Genomic DNA, 14,295 nt, shown 5'->3' with positions numbered 1-14,295 from the left:
CCGTTTGTAGACTTTCTTTTAAAAGGTTGCACCAACGAACTTTCAGAGCTGGTTCTCTCCACAACAGATCTCTCATCACACAATGGGCATGACAAGACTAATTGCCCATTCACAAAACTATGTTTGAACTGATCTTCCTTCCTTCCTTCCTTCCTTCCTTCCTTCCTTCCTTCCTTCCTTCCTTCCTTCCTTCCTTCTTTCCTTCCTTCCTTCCTTCCGAGGTGGGTTTCAGCAGGTTCTGACCAGTTCTGGAGAACCGGTAGCGGAAATTTTTAGTAGTTCGGAGAACCGGTAGTAAAAATTCTGACTGGCCCCGCCCCCATCTATTCTCTGCCTCCCGAGTCCCAGCTGATCAGGAGGACATGGGGATTTTGCAGTAACCTTCCCCTGGATCATTTTTTTTTGTCCGGCCATTAGTTTGACCAGACAAACCCAGATTTAATTTGACCAAGGAACGTACCTCTTAAAGCTTGCGTGCTAGTTCTGTGACGCTCAAAAATCACAACCAATCTCAGCAAAATCCAGGCTGAGAAGTATCGGATTTGGCCAGTGGACTAGTTCAGAGGTCTCCAACCTTGGCAACTTTAAGCCTGGAGGACTTGGGAGCAAAGCTGGCTGGGGAATTCTGGGAATTGAAGTCCTCCAGGCTTAAAGTTGCCAAGGTTGGAGACCCCTGAACTAAAACGCATCTCTTAGAAGGGTGATAAGTCTTCACCCACCACTGAATGCCTATCACAGACTGCCAAAAGACTGCCCCGATTCAACTTTTCTAAGTTGTCAAAGGCAGCAAACAAAAGAGGATTTGAGCAAATCACTGAGCATTTTGGCTTGGATGTGAACAATTTTAATTTTTTGTAAAAACAAATGAACAGTGGAGTCAGTAAACAAGTCAATGGCTTCTGCAAATAGATGGTTTAGTGTCTTCAGTGTTTTCACACACAATCTAATTAGGCACATAATCTAATTAGACCTGTAGTCCCATCATGAGAGGGCCGAGAAATCATTCCCTCACATGAATTTGAAAATCAAAAGTTGCAGCTGCATGTGTCAACCCTGAGGCTGACCTGACTGAAGCCATTTTTATCACTTCAGTGTTGCTACACTGGAGCTAAGGGATAGGGAGGGGGGATTTGAGATAGAGGGGTTTCTGTAGCCAAAAAACCCCCCCATATTTTCTCTTGGGAACCAAGGACATTCTCACTGGTCGGAAGAAGGCGGAGTGATGCTACCCAGTTGCCGGATCACACCGTGATTGGACCATCTGACTTTTTTGAGAAAGTGAACAAACTTTTAATTAGGTGAAAACCTCAGGAACCCTCAGAGTCGGTTTTCAGCAGATAAGTGCCAATATGATAATTCCTAATAAAAGTCATCTTTGAGGAATCTGCATGACTTGGAGTCTTGCTTGCTATGGATTTATTACCATATTTTTCAGAGTATAAGACGCACCTTTTCCCCCCCCCCAAAAAGAGGGTGAAAATCTGGGTGTCTTATTCTCTGAATGTAGCCCTGCCCAGCTTCTCAAAGGGAGGTTTCAGAGGCTGAAAAAAGCATCAGAAATGAAACTTCAGAAAAGAAGCCCCCAAACAGAGCTTCAGAAAAGAAGCCCCCAAACAGAGCTTCAGAAAAGAAGCCTCCAAACACAGCTTCAGAAAAGAAGCCCTCAAACTGAGCTTCAGAAAAGAAGCCCCCAAACAGAGCTTCAGAGGCTTTTTTTCTGAAGCTCTCTTTCGGAAGCTTTCAGAGGCAGGAAAAAAAGTTTTTTCTGAAACAGAGTTTCAGAAGTTTCAGAGGTAGCAAACAAACAAAAAAAAAACAAAAAAAAAAGCAAGGCACAGAGCTCACAACTAAGGAACCTGTTGCTAAAATTCACCTCTGGGAACAGCTGATTGGGGATATTCCCGGAGGCCGATCCACCTGCCAATCAGTTTTTTTCTTATTTTCCTCCCCAAAAACTAAGGTGCGTCTTATACTCTGAAAAATACGGTACTTGGAACCCTGACAGCATGCTTATTGCTTTCAAAAATAGAAAAAAGGCAGAATTAAAGCAATACCATTTTCCACAAATAAAGACAAATATATGTGTCCCAGGTTAATGTTGCAGGATCCAATCCGGATCGGTCACTGGGACCAGAGGTTTACTCTTCTGAGCTTTCAGACTCATGCTGGAGTCCATCCTCGGGGAACTTCTCTCTACTGGGAGGTGTGGTAGACAGAAGCTCTACTCTCTCTCTCTCCCTCTCCCCCTCCCTCCCTCCCTCTCTCTTCCTCCCTCTCTCTTCTACTCTCTACATTTCGGTAAACAGAAGTTCCCCCAGGATAGACTCCAACATTAGTCTAAAAGCTCGGAAGACTAAACCTCTGGTCCTGGTGACCGACCCAGATTGTATCCTGTAATACCAATTCATCTACTTCATCTAAGACAGGGGTGTCAAACTCAAGGCCCACGAACCGGATTCGGCCCATGTGGCTGCCCTGGAAATAAGCAAAAATACAGACTGCGGTGCCTCTGCCAGTAAAAGCAGAGCTTAGGGGGCCACACACACACCCGGGCCCCATTTTTGCTGGTAGAGGGCTTCAGGACGCCGTCGTGGCCGAAAATGCAGCCCAGGGGGGGTGCACATGCCCCCCCCCAGCCCCGTTTTCACTGGCACAGGGCTAGCAAAACAAACTAAAATGTTTCCCCTTTGCATTTGAACATACAAGAAGGGACAGGAAAGGAGAAAGGGAGAGGAAAGAAAAAGAAAAAGAAAAAGAAAAAGAAAAAGGGAAGATGGAAAGAGAGCAAGGAAGGGAAAAGAAGGCAAGAAGGGGAAGGAAGAAGAAAGGAGAATGAAGAGGGAAGGAAAAAGAAAAGAAGGAAGGAAGGAAGGAAGGAAGGAAGGAAGGAAGGAAGGAAGGAAGGAAGGAAATAATGTGAGGGAGGATCTGAGGGACGTCCTGCCTTAGCCACCACAGGTGCCCCCAACACAAGTGATGTTGAGCTGGCCACGCCCACCCTGACCATGCCTACCACAGCCACACCCACTCCGCTCCCCCGAGGTCAAACACGACCCTGATGTGGCCCTCATTTAAATCGAGTTTGACACCCCTGATCTAAGCCATTACATAACGTGTTTCCCCGAATATAAGACCCTGTCTTATATTTTTTAGAACCCTGAAATAAGCGCTTGGCCTTATTGCCATGTGCTCAAAAGCCCGATTGGGCTTATTATCAGGGGAGGTCTTATTTTGGGGGAAACCGGAGAGAAATGGCAAGAGAGCACTAACTACATTTCAGTCCTTCCTTTTTTTTCCAATTGCTTTTCCCAAAAGTGGATAGCTACCATCTAGGGCTGTGCAACACTTTCAGTTCCAAGAACCTGCTTTCAGAGGGCACGAGAAGCTAACGTTAGACCCTTCTAGAACTTTTAGCCATCCTTCTGAAGTCAAGCATTAGCTGCAGAAACTGTCCCGGGTCTCGGGTGCTTGAAGGAGCTGCGGATAAGGTTCCATTCATCACCCTGCTTGCTCTGAAAGATCTCTTGGGAATCCAAAACTCAATCCGCTGGAATCCCAACGTGTTATTTCTCAAATGTATTTGCAAGCTGAAACTGGGCAAGGTATCAACTGGGTTCTGTCTGTGGGTTATGAAACCAGAGCGACTGATTTGACCGATAGATCAAAAAGCTACGGTATGTTCTTCCCAGCCAAGGAATTCTCCTGTCTCCAGCCCGTAACCTGAGAGTAACCCGAGCTTTGAAAGGGACGGCGGGTTTGGGAGGATAGACAAAAGCCACGAGGAGGAAAGAAAAACGTTTGATACCAGTTTGAAAGAATTTTAATTCTGTCTCGTTGACGGCAATGAGATGCTAGTTGCAGCCAACTTTTTGCAGAGCGGTTTCAAAAACAGGTTTCAAAAACTAATCGGTCCTATCACTTCCATGCTAACAAAGGTGTTCAATCAAGGTATTTCTGGCAAATCCTTTGAGTTGGCGGACGAAGCTCTTCTCTTAGGCTACAGTGCCCTCCTGTGGAGCCTTCCCGGATCGGCCTCCGTCCCATTCATCAATTCCCACAGATTAACTTCCCAAACCAACTTGGGAATTTTCCAGTTCCAACACACATCAAGTTGTGATTATTGCCACCGGCCTGTCGTTACTTCAAAACAACAACAACAACAACACCAACACAACCCAAAAAAAAAAAAAAAAAGAACAGATGAGACCCGCCATCATCACACAGTTGTATACATTGTTTTAATGCCACCCCAAAGTCACTTCAAACCACTCTGGTTTTAATCTGGCAGGTTGGTGGTTGCCGATTCCAATCCTTGGCAGCCTGAATTCTGCTGATATTTGCGCTGTAATCCTAAGGCTCTGGTTACTAGTCGTCGGGCTACTGCTGTATCTGTTGGGGGTCTTTCTTTAGCCAGCTGAAGGAGCTCTGAGGAAGGAAAAAAAAAAAGAGAGAAAGATGGCAGAGAAGGAATAGAAGAATTGGAAAAGAACTGGAAAAGGAGTCTTATGAAGCCTGGCACAATGATCTCGAAGCCACAAATCATTTTATTTCATGAAGTAGATCAGATCTAATCTAAATGTACAGAGGACTTTGATGTTAGAATTTCTCTCTCTCTCCATACATACATACATACATACATACATTTTCAAAGAATGTTAAAATACAAAATTCGGGGAAAAAAGGGTTTTTTACCAAAATAAACAAAGAATACAAAAAATACATTAAAAATGTGCTTTAACAAAACACACACAGAGACACACACACACACACACATATACACACCAGCGGTGAAATCCGCTTACCTTCGCTACCGGTTTGGGAAACGGTAGCCCTCTTCTCAGCATGCAGAGATGGTAAAAAACCGGGACGTAATGACGTCCAAGCGTGTGGGCGGAGCCTCCTGCCACTGGCGCTATCAGTTCGGCAAGTCGGATAGAACCAGGGGGAATTTCACCGCTGATATAAACACACACATACAGGTAGTCCTCAATTTACAAGTTCATTTAGTGACCGTTCAAAATTACAACGGCACTGAAAAAATTGATCGCTTTTCACACTTAATGTCTGTTGCAGCCTCCCTATGGTCACGTGATCAAAATTCAGACACTTGGCAACTGGCAGGTACTTATGACAGTTGCAGCATCCTGAGCATGGTGGATTTGATTTAAATCGAGTTGATTTAAATCACAATTTAAATCATGATTTAAATCACTAGTGAAAAGGCTTGATTTAAATCAACTCAATTTAAATCATAATTTTTAAAGAGCAACTGTCATCTCTGATACTCCTTTGACCCGCTGTTGACTCACCGATAGTCCCAGTGTTGCAGAATATACAGCCTCATGCTATATAACTAAGCTCCATTTCATGCTGAATAAACTAAATTATTTATGTATCTTAAATAGAAAACTATCTTACGATAGATTTTTACCCCAAAAGTTTTTTATTAAAATAAATTCGATAAAAATCAAAAAAATCCGATTTAAATCAAAAAAATCCAATTTAAATTTAAAAAAATCTGATTTTTTTGATTTTTTTAAAAAAATCATTGATTTTTATCCACCCTAGTCCTGAGGTCATGTGATCCCCATTTGCGACCTCCTGACAAGCCAAGTCAATGGGGAAGTCAGAGTCTCTTAACAACCGTGTCACTAATTTAACAACTTAACAAGAGATGGCGAAGATTTCAGCATATTTAAAAGACTGTTCACAAGAGACTTATGAGTGGGAATGGAAAAGGTGGATAGAATATGTTCAGAACAAATATCAAACTAGAAAGTATCAAATAGCTTTTACTTGAAAATAATGTACTAGAAATTTTTTTAAAGTAATGAGATAAAGAGAAAAATTATACAGGGGAGGGAGGGGCTCAAGTTTATATATAAGTGTTATATTAGGTTTCTTCATGATTATGAGTATATTATAGGGAAGTCTGGGGGGAGGGGAGGGTTAGGGAGGGTTAGGGAGGTTGGGAAGTTTGGGGGGGGAGGTGGGGGGGGAAAAAGGGGTGAAAATGTAATTGTAAAACTTTTGCAATAAAAAAAAAAAAACAAGTGTGGCAAGAAAGGTCGTAAAAGGGGGGAGGGGCAAAATTTACGTCACAAATGTCATCCTTAGGAACAAGAATTTTGGGCTCAATTGTGGTTATTGGTTGAGGATTATCTGTATTACCCTCTCTAGTTGAATACTAATCAATATCAATCAATGTTTTAAATTTCTGGGGTTTTAAATTGAGCTGAATTATTTAATAATTTTAAATAATTTTAATTGAGGTTTGTTTTGTGCTTTTAATAGGCTGTACACCGCCCCGAGTCCTTCGGGAGAAGGGCAGTATAGAAATAAAATTTATTTATTTATTTATTTATTTTTAATATACTGCAACAGGATATTGCAGGATATGCACTTGCCAAACAGGCCCGAAATTTTTGAACTTCTAACTCTATTTGCAAATTATTAACCAGTCATCTATCTATTTGCAGAGGTCTTCAAACTTGGCAGCTTTAAGACTTGTGGACTTCAACTCCCAGAATTCTGGAAGTTGAAGTCCACAAGTCTTAAAGCTGCCAAGTTAGAAGACCTCTGATCTATTATATGAATAACAAAAAAAGTTAATAGGTAACACAACAAAAAGAGACAAGGTTAAAATTTCAAGCCCCTCTGTTAACAATCTATGATTGTATTCAACTCAGAAACTTTATCATGGCTTCTTATCTATCTCAAATCATCCCAACAGTTAACAGATGTTGGAATTTCTGCCCCACTAAAGGTCGGACAGTTTTAATGCTTTCTCCTCTAGAATAAAGTTTTAGTACTTTCTCCTGTAATAAGCCAAGTTCAGGTAGAAGCAGCTAGCCAGCAAGAAGCCGAGCTGGAATTGACCTGGTTGATACATGAATAGGAGACCATGAGTAAATCACAGAGTTCTAGACTAGACTTCAAAGTCATAAAAACATCCCAAGAGAAGGCAGGACCAATCTACTGCTCCAGCTCAAAGGAATTTCCCCCCTCCCATTCCATCTCCTAGGGGATTTTATCTCCAGGAAAAATAAGTAGGTGAAAAGTCAAACGTCCCTTTCCAGACGCCTCCGCTTCTCCTTCTTATGTCAGCACTAGAGTAAATGCAGCTTGAAGTGCTGACACCGGTAGTAAAGGTAAGTAGAACCCACCCCTGAAGCCATCGCAGCCGAAAACGGAGCTCAGGAGCCTGTTTTTGTGGCAGAGTGCTCGGGCCACCACAGGGGTTCCCGACACAAGTGAAGTCAAGCTTGCCACACACACCCCGGCCACACACACCCTGGCCCCCCCAAGTCAAACACAACCTTGATGCGGCTTTCAATGAAATTAAGTTTGACACCTCTGCAATACAGAGACAATAGTTAGATAAAGGAGATCTGAGTCTGGGCCAGAACTGTAATCCGAGAAAGCATCTCAGATGAAACTCTTCCTAGTTCTCATGAAGATAAAAGGAGGGGAAGCACATTTTCTTTGGTTTGCCTTGGGAGGGCTGACACTTTATCCTTCAATTCCCTCCCTTCCAAGAGTCTGCATCGATTCAGATATGTTTATAATTTATATCATCACTTCCTGCTACATGAACAAGCACAGCAAACCTTGGGTTCATATATTTCCCTCCATTCGGTTGTAAAGCAAATTAATCATACGCTTTTCAGCAAACTACAATTTACCACTATACGCATTAACACAAGGAACTCCGGCTTGTTTCGATTCAGTGGTAACCGATCAAATTAGAACAAGATTCAGATTTGATCCTTGTTTGGTCACCAATCACACTGTCAACAAGCCGTAGTTTATCCTATCAGCTTCATTTTTTTTATTTTTATTTTTTATTTGATTTATATGCCGCCCTTCTCCGGAGACTCAGGGCGGCTTACAATGCGTTAAGCAATAGCCTTCATACTTTTGTATATTTATACAGAGTCAGCTTATTGCCCCCACAAACTGGGTCCTCATTTTACCCACCTTAGAAAGGATGGAAGGCTGAGTCAACCTTGAGCCTGGTAAGATTCGAACTTGCAGAAATTGCAGGCAGCTGTGTTAATTACAGGGTGCATTAAACCACTGTACTAACAAGGCTCCACTGGAGGTTTTCAAGAAGAGACTTTACTTTACTTTACTTTACTTTTATTTGATTTATATACCGCCCTACTCCCGAAGGACTCAGCCAACAATAAAATACATATATACAAAATTTAAAAAGCAGAATTAAAATCAAATTACATAGTTTGGCCCAGACAGATTAAAACCCCAATCAATTTAAAACAAATTTAAACTTTGAGTATTAAAAATATTTAAAAATATTAAAATTATTAAAATTGTTTAAAAAGAGGGAGAAAGTTAGGCCAGGCCCGCCTGGTGAAATAAAAAGGTCTTGGGAGCGCGGCGGGAGGTGCGCAGATCCGGGATCCTCCGTATCTCCGGGGGGAGCTCGTTCCAGATAGTAGGTGCCCCCACAGAGAAGGCTCTCCCCCTGGGGGCCGCCAGTCGACATTGTTTGGCCGACGGCACCCGGAGGAGCCCCTCTCTATCAGAGTGTACCAGCCGGTGGGAGGCTATTGGTGGTAGTAGGCGGTACCGCAAGTACCCAGGTCCTGAGCCATGGAGCACTTTAAAGGTGGTAACCAAAACCTTGAAGCGCACCCGGAAGACCACCGGGAGCCAGTGCAGCTCGCGCAGGAGGGGTGTTACATGGGAGTGTTACTGGAGCGCCATTTGTCAGAAATGGTGTAGGGCCGGGATGGCGAACCTATGGCACACCTGCCAGAGGTGGCACGCAGAGTCCTCTCTGTGGGCACGCGCGCCGTCACCCCAGCTCAGCCAGCTGGTCGTTGGGTTTACGACGCATGCATGCATGCTGACCAGCTGGTCAGGTTTCCAATACATGCATGTATGCCTCGAAAACCCGAAGGTCAGCTGGTGGCGTGCATGCGTGCCAGCCAGCTGGTCATCAGGTTTCTGACGCCCTGGCATGCACGCACCTTCCGGTTTAGGTACTCTGTGCCTAAAGGTTCACCGTCCAATATCTGAGGGGCTGCCACAAAGAAGAGGGAGTCAAGCTATTCTCCAAAGCACCTGAGGGTAGGACAAGAAGCAATGGGTGGAAACTAATCAAGGAGAGAAGCAACTTAGAACTAAGGAGAAATTTCCTGACAATTAGAACAATTAATCAGTGGAACAACTTGCCACCAGAAGTTGTGAATGCTCCAACACTAGAAGTTTTTAAGAAGATGTTGGATAACCATTTGTATGAAGTGGTGTAGGGTTTCCTGCCTAAGCAGGGGGCTGGACTAGAAGACCTCCAAGGTCCCTTCCAACTCTGTTATTCTATTCTATTCTATTCTATTCTATTCTATTCTATTCTATTCTATTCCATTCTATTCCCTATCTCCTCCCACTTATGACAATAACCTTGTTGTTTGTATCTTTACAATTGATTTATTTAGTTTCCTAGTATGGTTTGATTGCTTATTTAGTATCCTTAAATAAGCATCCTAAATAGTATCCTATGACTATCACTAAGTGTTGTATCTTATGATTCTTGATGAATGTATTTTTTTTTATGTACACTGAGAGCGTAGGCACCAAGACAAATTCCTTGTGTGTCCAATCACACTTGGCCAATAAAGAATTCTGTTCTGTTCTGTTCTGTTCTGTTCTGTTCTGTTCTGTTCTGTTCTGTTCTGTTCTGTTCTGTTCTATTCTATTCTATTCTATTCTATTCTATTCTATTCTATTCTATTCTATTCTATTCTATTCTATTCTATTCTATGGCAAGTTATCGCAAAACCATGCTAGAATTTAGAAGCAAAGGTGACAGAAATCCACCTCTATTTGCATAGAAGGCAAACCAGTCTCCCACTGCTTTTAGGAGGCCGCATGCCAAACCGGTTACATATCTTACTTGGACGCTGAAGTGCCTTAATTTTCGACTGTCTCGTTCCATGGATCAGAGGCCGGATTTTGACGGAGGTATAGTTCTGCTCCAGGGCTTGAGATGCTGAAAAATGAGAGAGAGAATCCTTTGAGATACTTTTGAGCTCAATGCTCCCAGAGTTGGTCTCATGTAAGGCACAACATTGCATGGCCTTTTTCTGTCCCAGGGAACCTGAAGACATGGTCCATGAATTCATCTGCAGTAGCCCAAGAATGCCCAGGATCTGGCCAGCGGGCCTTGTTTTTGACATGTCTGTTCTAGAGCAGGGATCAACAACCTTTCAGATCTCAGGGACCACTAAATTCATCATTTTAAATCCCGCGGACCACTCTGCCTAATGACCGGCTGGGTGGGCGTGGCTAGGTGGTCGTGTGACTGGGTGGGCATGGCCAACTCAGTGTCACTCACGTCGAGGGGTACCTTGCTGGCCTCTACTCACCCCTCCCCTCCCAGCCATTCCTCCCTGCCCGGGTTCCTTAGGGCCCCAACAGGAAGCAGTTGTTGGAGCTAAGCGGCCACCACGAGAAAGAGTTGGCAGAACAGCTGGCTCAGTTCAAATTGGATTTGGCCGAGAAGGAGGCTCAGCAGAAGCACCTCGCTGAGGACTAGGAGCATAGGCTTTCCAAGCAGAGGGAAGACTTGTGGGAGTGCAAGGCCAGGTCTCGGTGCCTGGAGGCTCAGCGGGCTGAGATGGTCAGTCAGTTCCAGGCCATGATGCAGTCCCACTGGAACAAGGCCCTCCGGCTCTTCGCCACCAGCAGCGTTCCCCTCCAGCCTTCGCCCAAAGCCCCACCCCAGGAGGCTGAAGCAGACCCCAAGTCGGAATTTCTGCCCCCCTCTGCCCCACACAAAAAGACCCCGAAGGGGGAGACTCTCTGCAGCAACACAAGCGTTCATTGCACATATCCGGCCCAGGGGCCGTAGTTTGAGGACCCCTGATTTACTGCAATAAAAAAAATGTAAATAATTTTTCTGTGGACTACCAAAATTTTCTCGCGGACCACCAGTGGTTCACAGACCACCAATTGGTGACTGCTGTTCTAGAGAATCGACATGGTGAACAGAACTGGACATACCGTGTTTCCCCGAAAATAAGACCTTGTCTTATATTTTTCTGAACCTCGAAATAAGCGCTTGGCCTTATTTTCGGTGAGGTCGAAAATATTTTGGGGAGCGTGGAGCAAGACGGGGTTCCTCTTGCCATCTTACCTGATTTCCAGCTCTGTCTTCTTAACCTTAACCAGAGGAAATGGCGGGGACTGGCTGTGTCAACTTGCAAAGCTTTCAAGTTGCCATGAGCAGGAGGGTGGGAGAACTGACAGAGCTGATTGATTTCCCTAACTGAAGTGCATTCCATACATTCTTCCTGACCGCAATCAGAAGGAGGGTGTTGGATTTCACAGCCAGCCAAAGTGGTTAATTGGAGAATGTGATTTCCAGAGAGGAGGGGAGAGACAGGGTCATAGGGGAACGTAAATCTACGTGGGATTAGTTTTAACTGCATCCGAATATTGCCGAAATGGTGCTCCTAATAAATGACTGTATTTCTTTTGAAGTTCGGCTCATGGCTCATGAATTAATTAGGGCATCTTTCGGAAACTTCACAGGCTGCACATGCGTTTAAATATTTTCGGGGAGGGCTTATTTTCGGGGAGGGTTTATTTTCGGGGGGGGCTCATTTTAGCGCATGTGCTCAAAAGCCCGATTGGGCTTATTATCAGGGGATAATACACACAAGTCACACACACACATGCAGAGACAAAATTACCTGCTGCCAAACTGGAAAAGATCCCGAGGGCATGAGTGTCATCAACCCACTGCAACTTAAATCCACTCTCTCTGAAAGAGACAGATCAGAGTTACAATTCTTTAAATGTCAGTTTCACCCGAGTAAGATTTCATGCAAAAGCAGATCTGACGCTTTTATCTCCCTCCAAGCGTTTTCTCTATTCCTGCCCAGTAAGCAAGAATGGAAGGCGTTGGGTTGGTTGTATGCAGAGAGTAGCACCGAACTCAGTGATATGGGGGGTTTCAAAATGGGGGTAGTCGCATGGGACCCACATGCGAAGCTGTCTTTGTACAACTTCATCAGGCATGATGCATCTGGTGGTGTGGTTAGGCTAATATTTCCAGCCTTGTCCATTTCCTGGCATGTGGACTTCAAATCCCAGAATTCCACAGCCAGCTTGGCCATTGATGAGAATTTAGGGAGTTGACGTCCGCACACCTGAAAGTTGCCAAGGTTGGGAAACACATGGTTAGATCAGTGGTGAAATGCAATTTTTTTTAACTACCGGTTCTGTGGGTGTGGTGTGGCTTGGTGAGCGTGGCAGGGGAAGGATACTGCAAAATCTCCATTCCCTCCCCACTCCAGCGGAAGGATATTGCAAAATCCCCATTCCCTCCCCACTGCTGAGGGAAGGATATTGCAAAATCTCCATTCCCATCCCACTCTGGGGCCAGCCAGAGGTGGTGTTTGCTGGTTCTCCGAACTACTCAAAATTTCCGCTACGGGTTCTCCAGAACCTGTCAGAACCTGCTGGATTTCACCCCTGGGTTAGATTCTTCTTTATTCGATCATAGACCCAGCATGAGAATACAGAATACAGAAATTACAGTTAAGAGCCTTGGTAGTATAGTGGTCTAAGGCACCCTGTTATTAAGCTGGTTATTAAGACCAGCTGCCTGCAATTACTGCAGGTTCGAATCTCGCCAAGGTTCAAGGTTGACTCAGCCTTCCATCCTTTCTAAGGTAGGTAAATTGAGGACCCAGTTGTGGGGGAAATAAGCTGACTTTGTATAAATATACAAAAAGGATGAAGGCTATTGCTTAATGAATTGTAAGCCGCCCTGAGTCTCCGGAGAAGGGCGGCATATAAATCAAATTAAAAAAATAAATTAAAAAATAAAGTACAAAAGCATGGAAATGAATATATACTGTATAAATATTCTAGAATAGCTAAAATATCTGGAGGGCAGGGTTAGAGGCAAAGGGGTGTCAATCTGGATTTCTCCAAGGGCTGGATCAGCCTTGTAGTTCTCCTAAGTGGGCCGGCAGGAGGGGGGAAATTGGACCGACACCTCTTGCAGCACCCAAACCGGGATGCAGGGGGGGCACACGCAGTCCCCCCCCATGCTCTATTTTTTGCCTGGAGGGCCTCCTGCAGCATCCTGCTGGCCAAAGCGGGACGCAGGGACCCGCACGCAGCTTCCCCACACCCCATTTTTACTAGCAAATGCACCGCAGGCCAGTCCTTGGTGGCGCAGCAGACTAAAGCGCTGTTAAGTAGCACCAGCTGCCTGCAATTACTGCAAGTTCAAATCTCACCAGGCTCAAGGTTGACTCAGCCTTCCATCCTTTTGAGGTAGGTAAATTGAAGACCCGGATTGTGGGGGCAATAAGCTGACTTTGTATAAAAAAGAACACCACTTAGGGGCAGTCGAAAGCCCTACTAAGCAGGTATATACAAAAGTATGAAGGCTATTGCTTAACGCATTGTAAGCCACCCTGAGTCTCCGGAGAAGGGCGGCATATAAATTCAATCAATCAATCAATCAATCAATCAATCAGTCAGTCAATCAATCAATCAATCAATTTCCAGGCCAGTCCAAGGCCCTTCTCAGTCTTTGATGGTTAGATTAGAGCCGTGGTGGCACAGTGGTTAGAATGTAGTACTGCAGGCTAACTCTGCCCACTGCCAGGAGTTCGATCCTGACCAGCTCAAGGTTGACTCAGCCTTCCATCCTTCTGAGGTCGGTAAAACGAGGACAGATTGTTGTGGGCAAGAGGCTGACTCTGTAAACCGCTTAGAGAGGGTCTGTAAAAAAGCACTGCGAAGTGGTATATAAGTCTAAGTGCTATTGCTATTATTGAATTGCGGGAACGAATCAGATTCAAGCCATCACTGGACTATGGAACTCCTTTCCTGACTTTGGACCAGTCAATCTTTCTCAATCCAATTTATTAATTTTTTTATTTATTGGTTCGATTTATATGCCGCCCCTCTCCGGAGACTCAGGGCGGCTTACAATGTGTTAAGCAATAGCCTTCATACTTTTGTATATACCTGCTTAGTAGGGCTTTCAGCCCCCCCAAGCGGTGTTCTTTTTTATACAAAGTCATCTTATTGCCCCCACAATCCGGGTCCTCATTTTACCTACCTCGGAAGGATGGAAGGCTGAGTCAACCTATCCTACAGTGTTTTAGGGCAGGGATCTCCGAACTTGGCAACTTTAAAACTTGCGGACTTCATCTCCCAGAATCTCCCAGATAGCATGACTGGTTGAGGAATTCTGGGAGTTGAAGTCCACAAGTCTAAAAATGGCTAAATTTGGAGACTCCT

General features: G+C 44.4%; 1 protein-coding gene across 5 annotated transcripts in view; it reads right to left on the bottom strand.

The window, feature by feature from the left end:
• Nucleotides 1-4,221: 4,221 nt before the first annotated feature.
• Nucleotides 4,222-14,295, bottom strand: part of R3HCC1 (R3H domain and coiled-coil containing 1) — a 35,134-nt gene continuing 25,060 nt past the window's right edge. For all 5 annotated transcript variants that reach the window (XM_087875906.1, XM_060684889.2, XM_060684888.2 and 2 more), the window contains exons 6-8: nucleotides 11,721-11,791; nucleotides 9,920-10,015; nucleotides 4,222-4,425 (exon numbers count right to left, since the gene is read on the bottom strand). In XM_087875906.1, the coding sequence (XP_087732032.1) occupies nucleotides 4,277-4,425; nucleotides 9,920-10,015; nucleotides 11,721-11,791 (316 nt within the window). In that variant the 3' untranslated portion in view covers nucleotides 4,222-4,276. The remainder of the gene's footprint in view (nucleotides 4,426-9,919; nucleotides 10,016-11,720; nucleotides 11,792-14,295) is intronic.

This window comes from Pantherophis guttatus, chromosome 9 (genome assembly GCF_059756535.1).
Source record: "Pantherophis guttatus breed Tessera chromosome 9, ASM5975653v1, whole genome shotgun sequence".
Classification (NCBI taxonomy): Eukaryota; Metazoa; Chordata; class Lepidosauria; order Squamata; family Colubridae; genus Pantherophis; species Pantherophis guttatus.
This window is presented reverse-complemented; position numbering and strand designations above follow the sequence as displayed.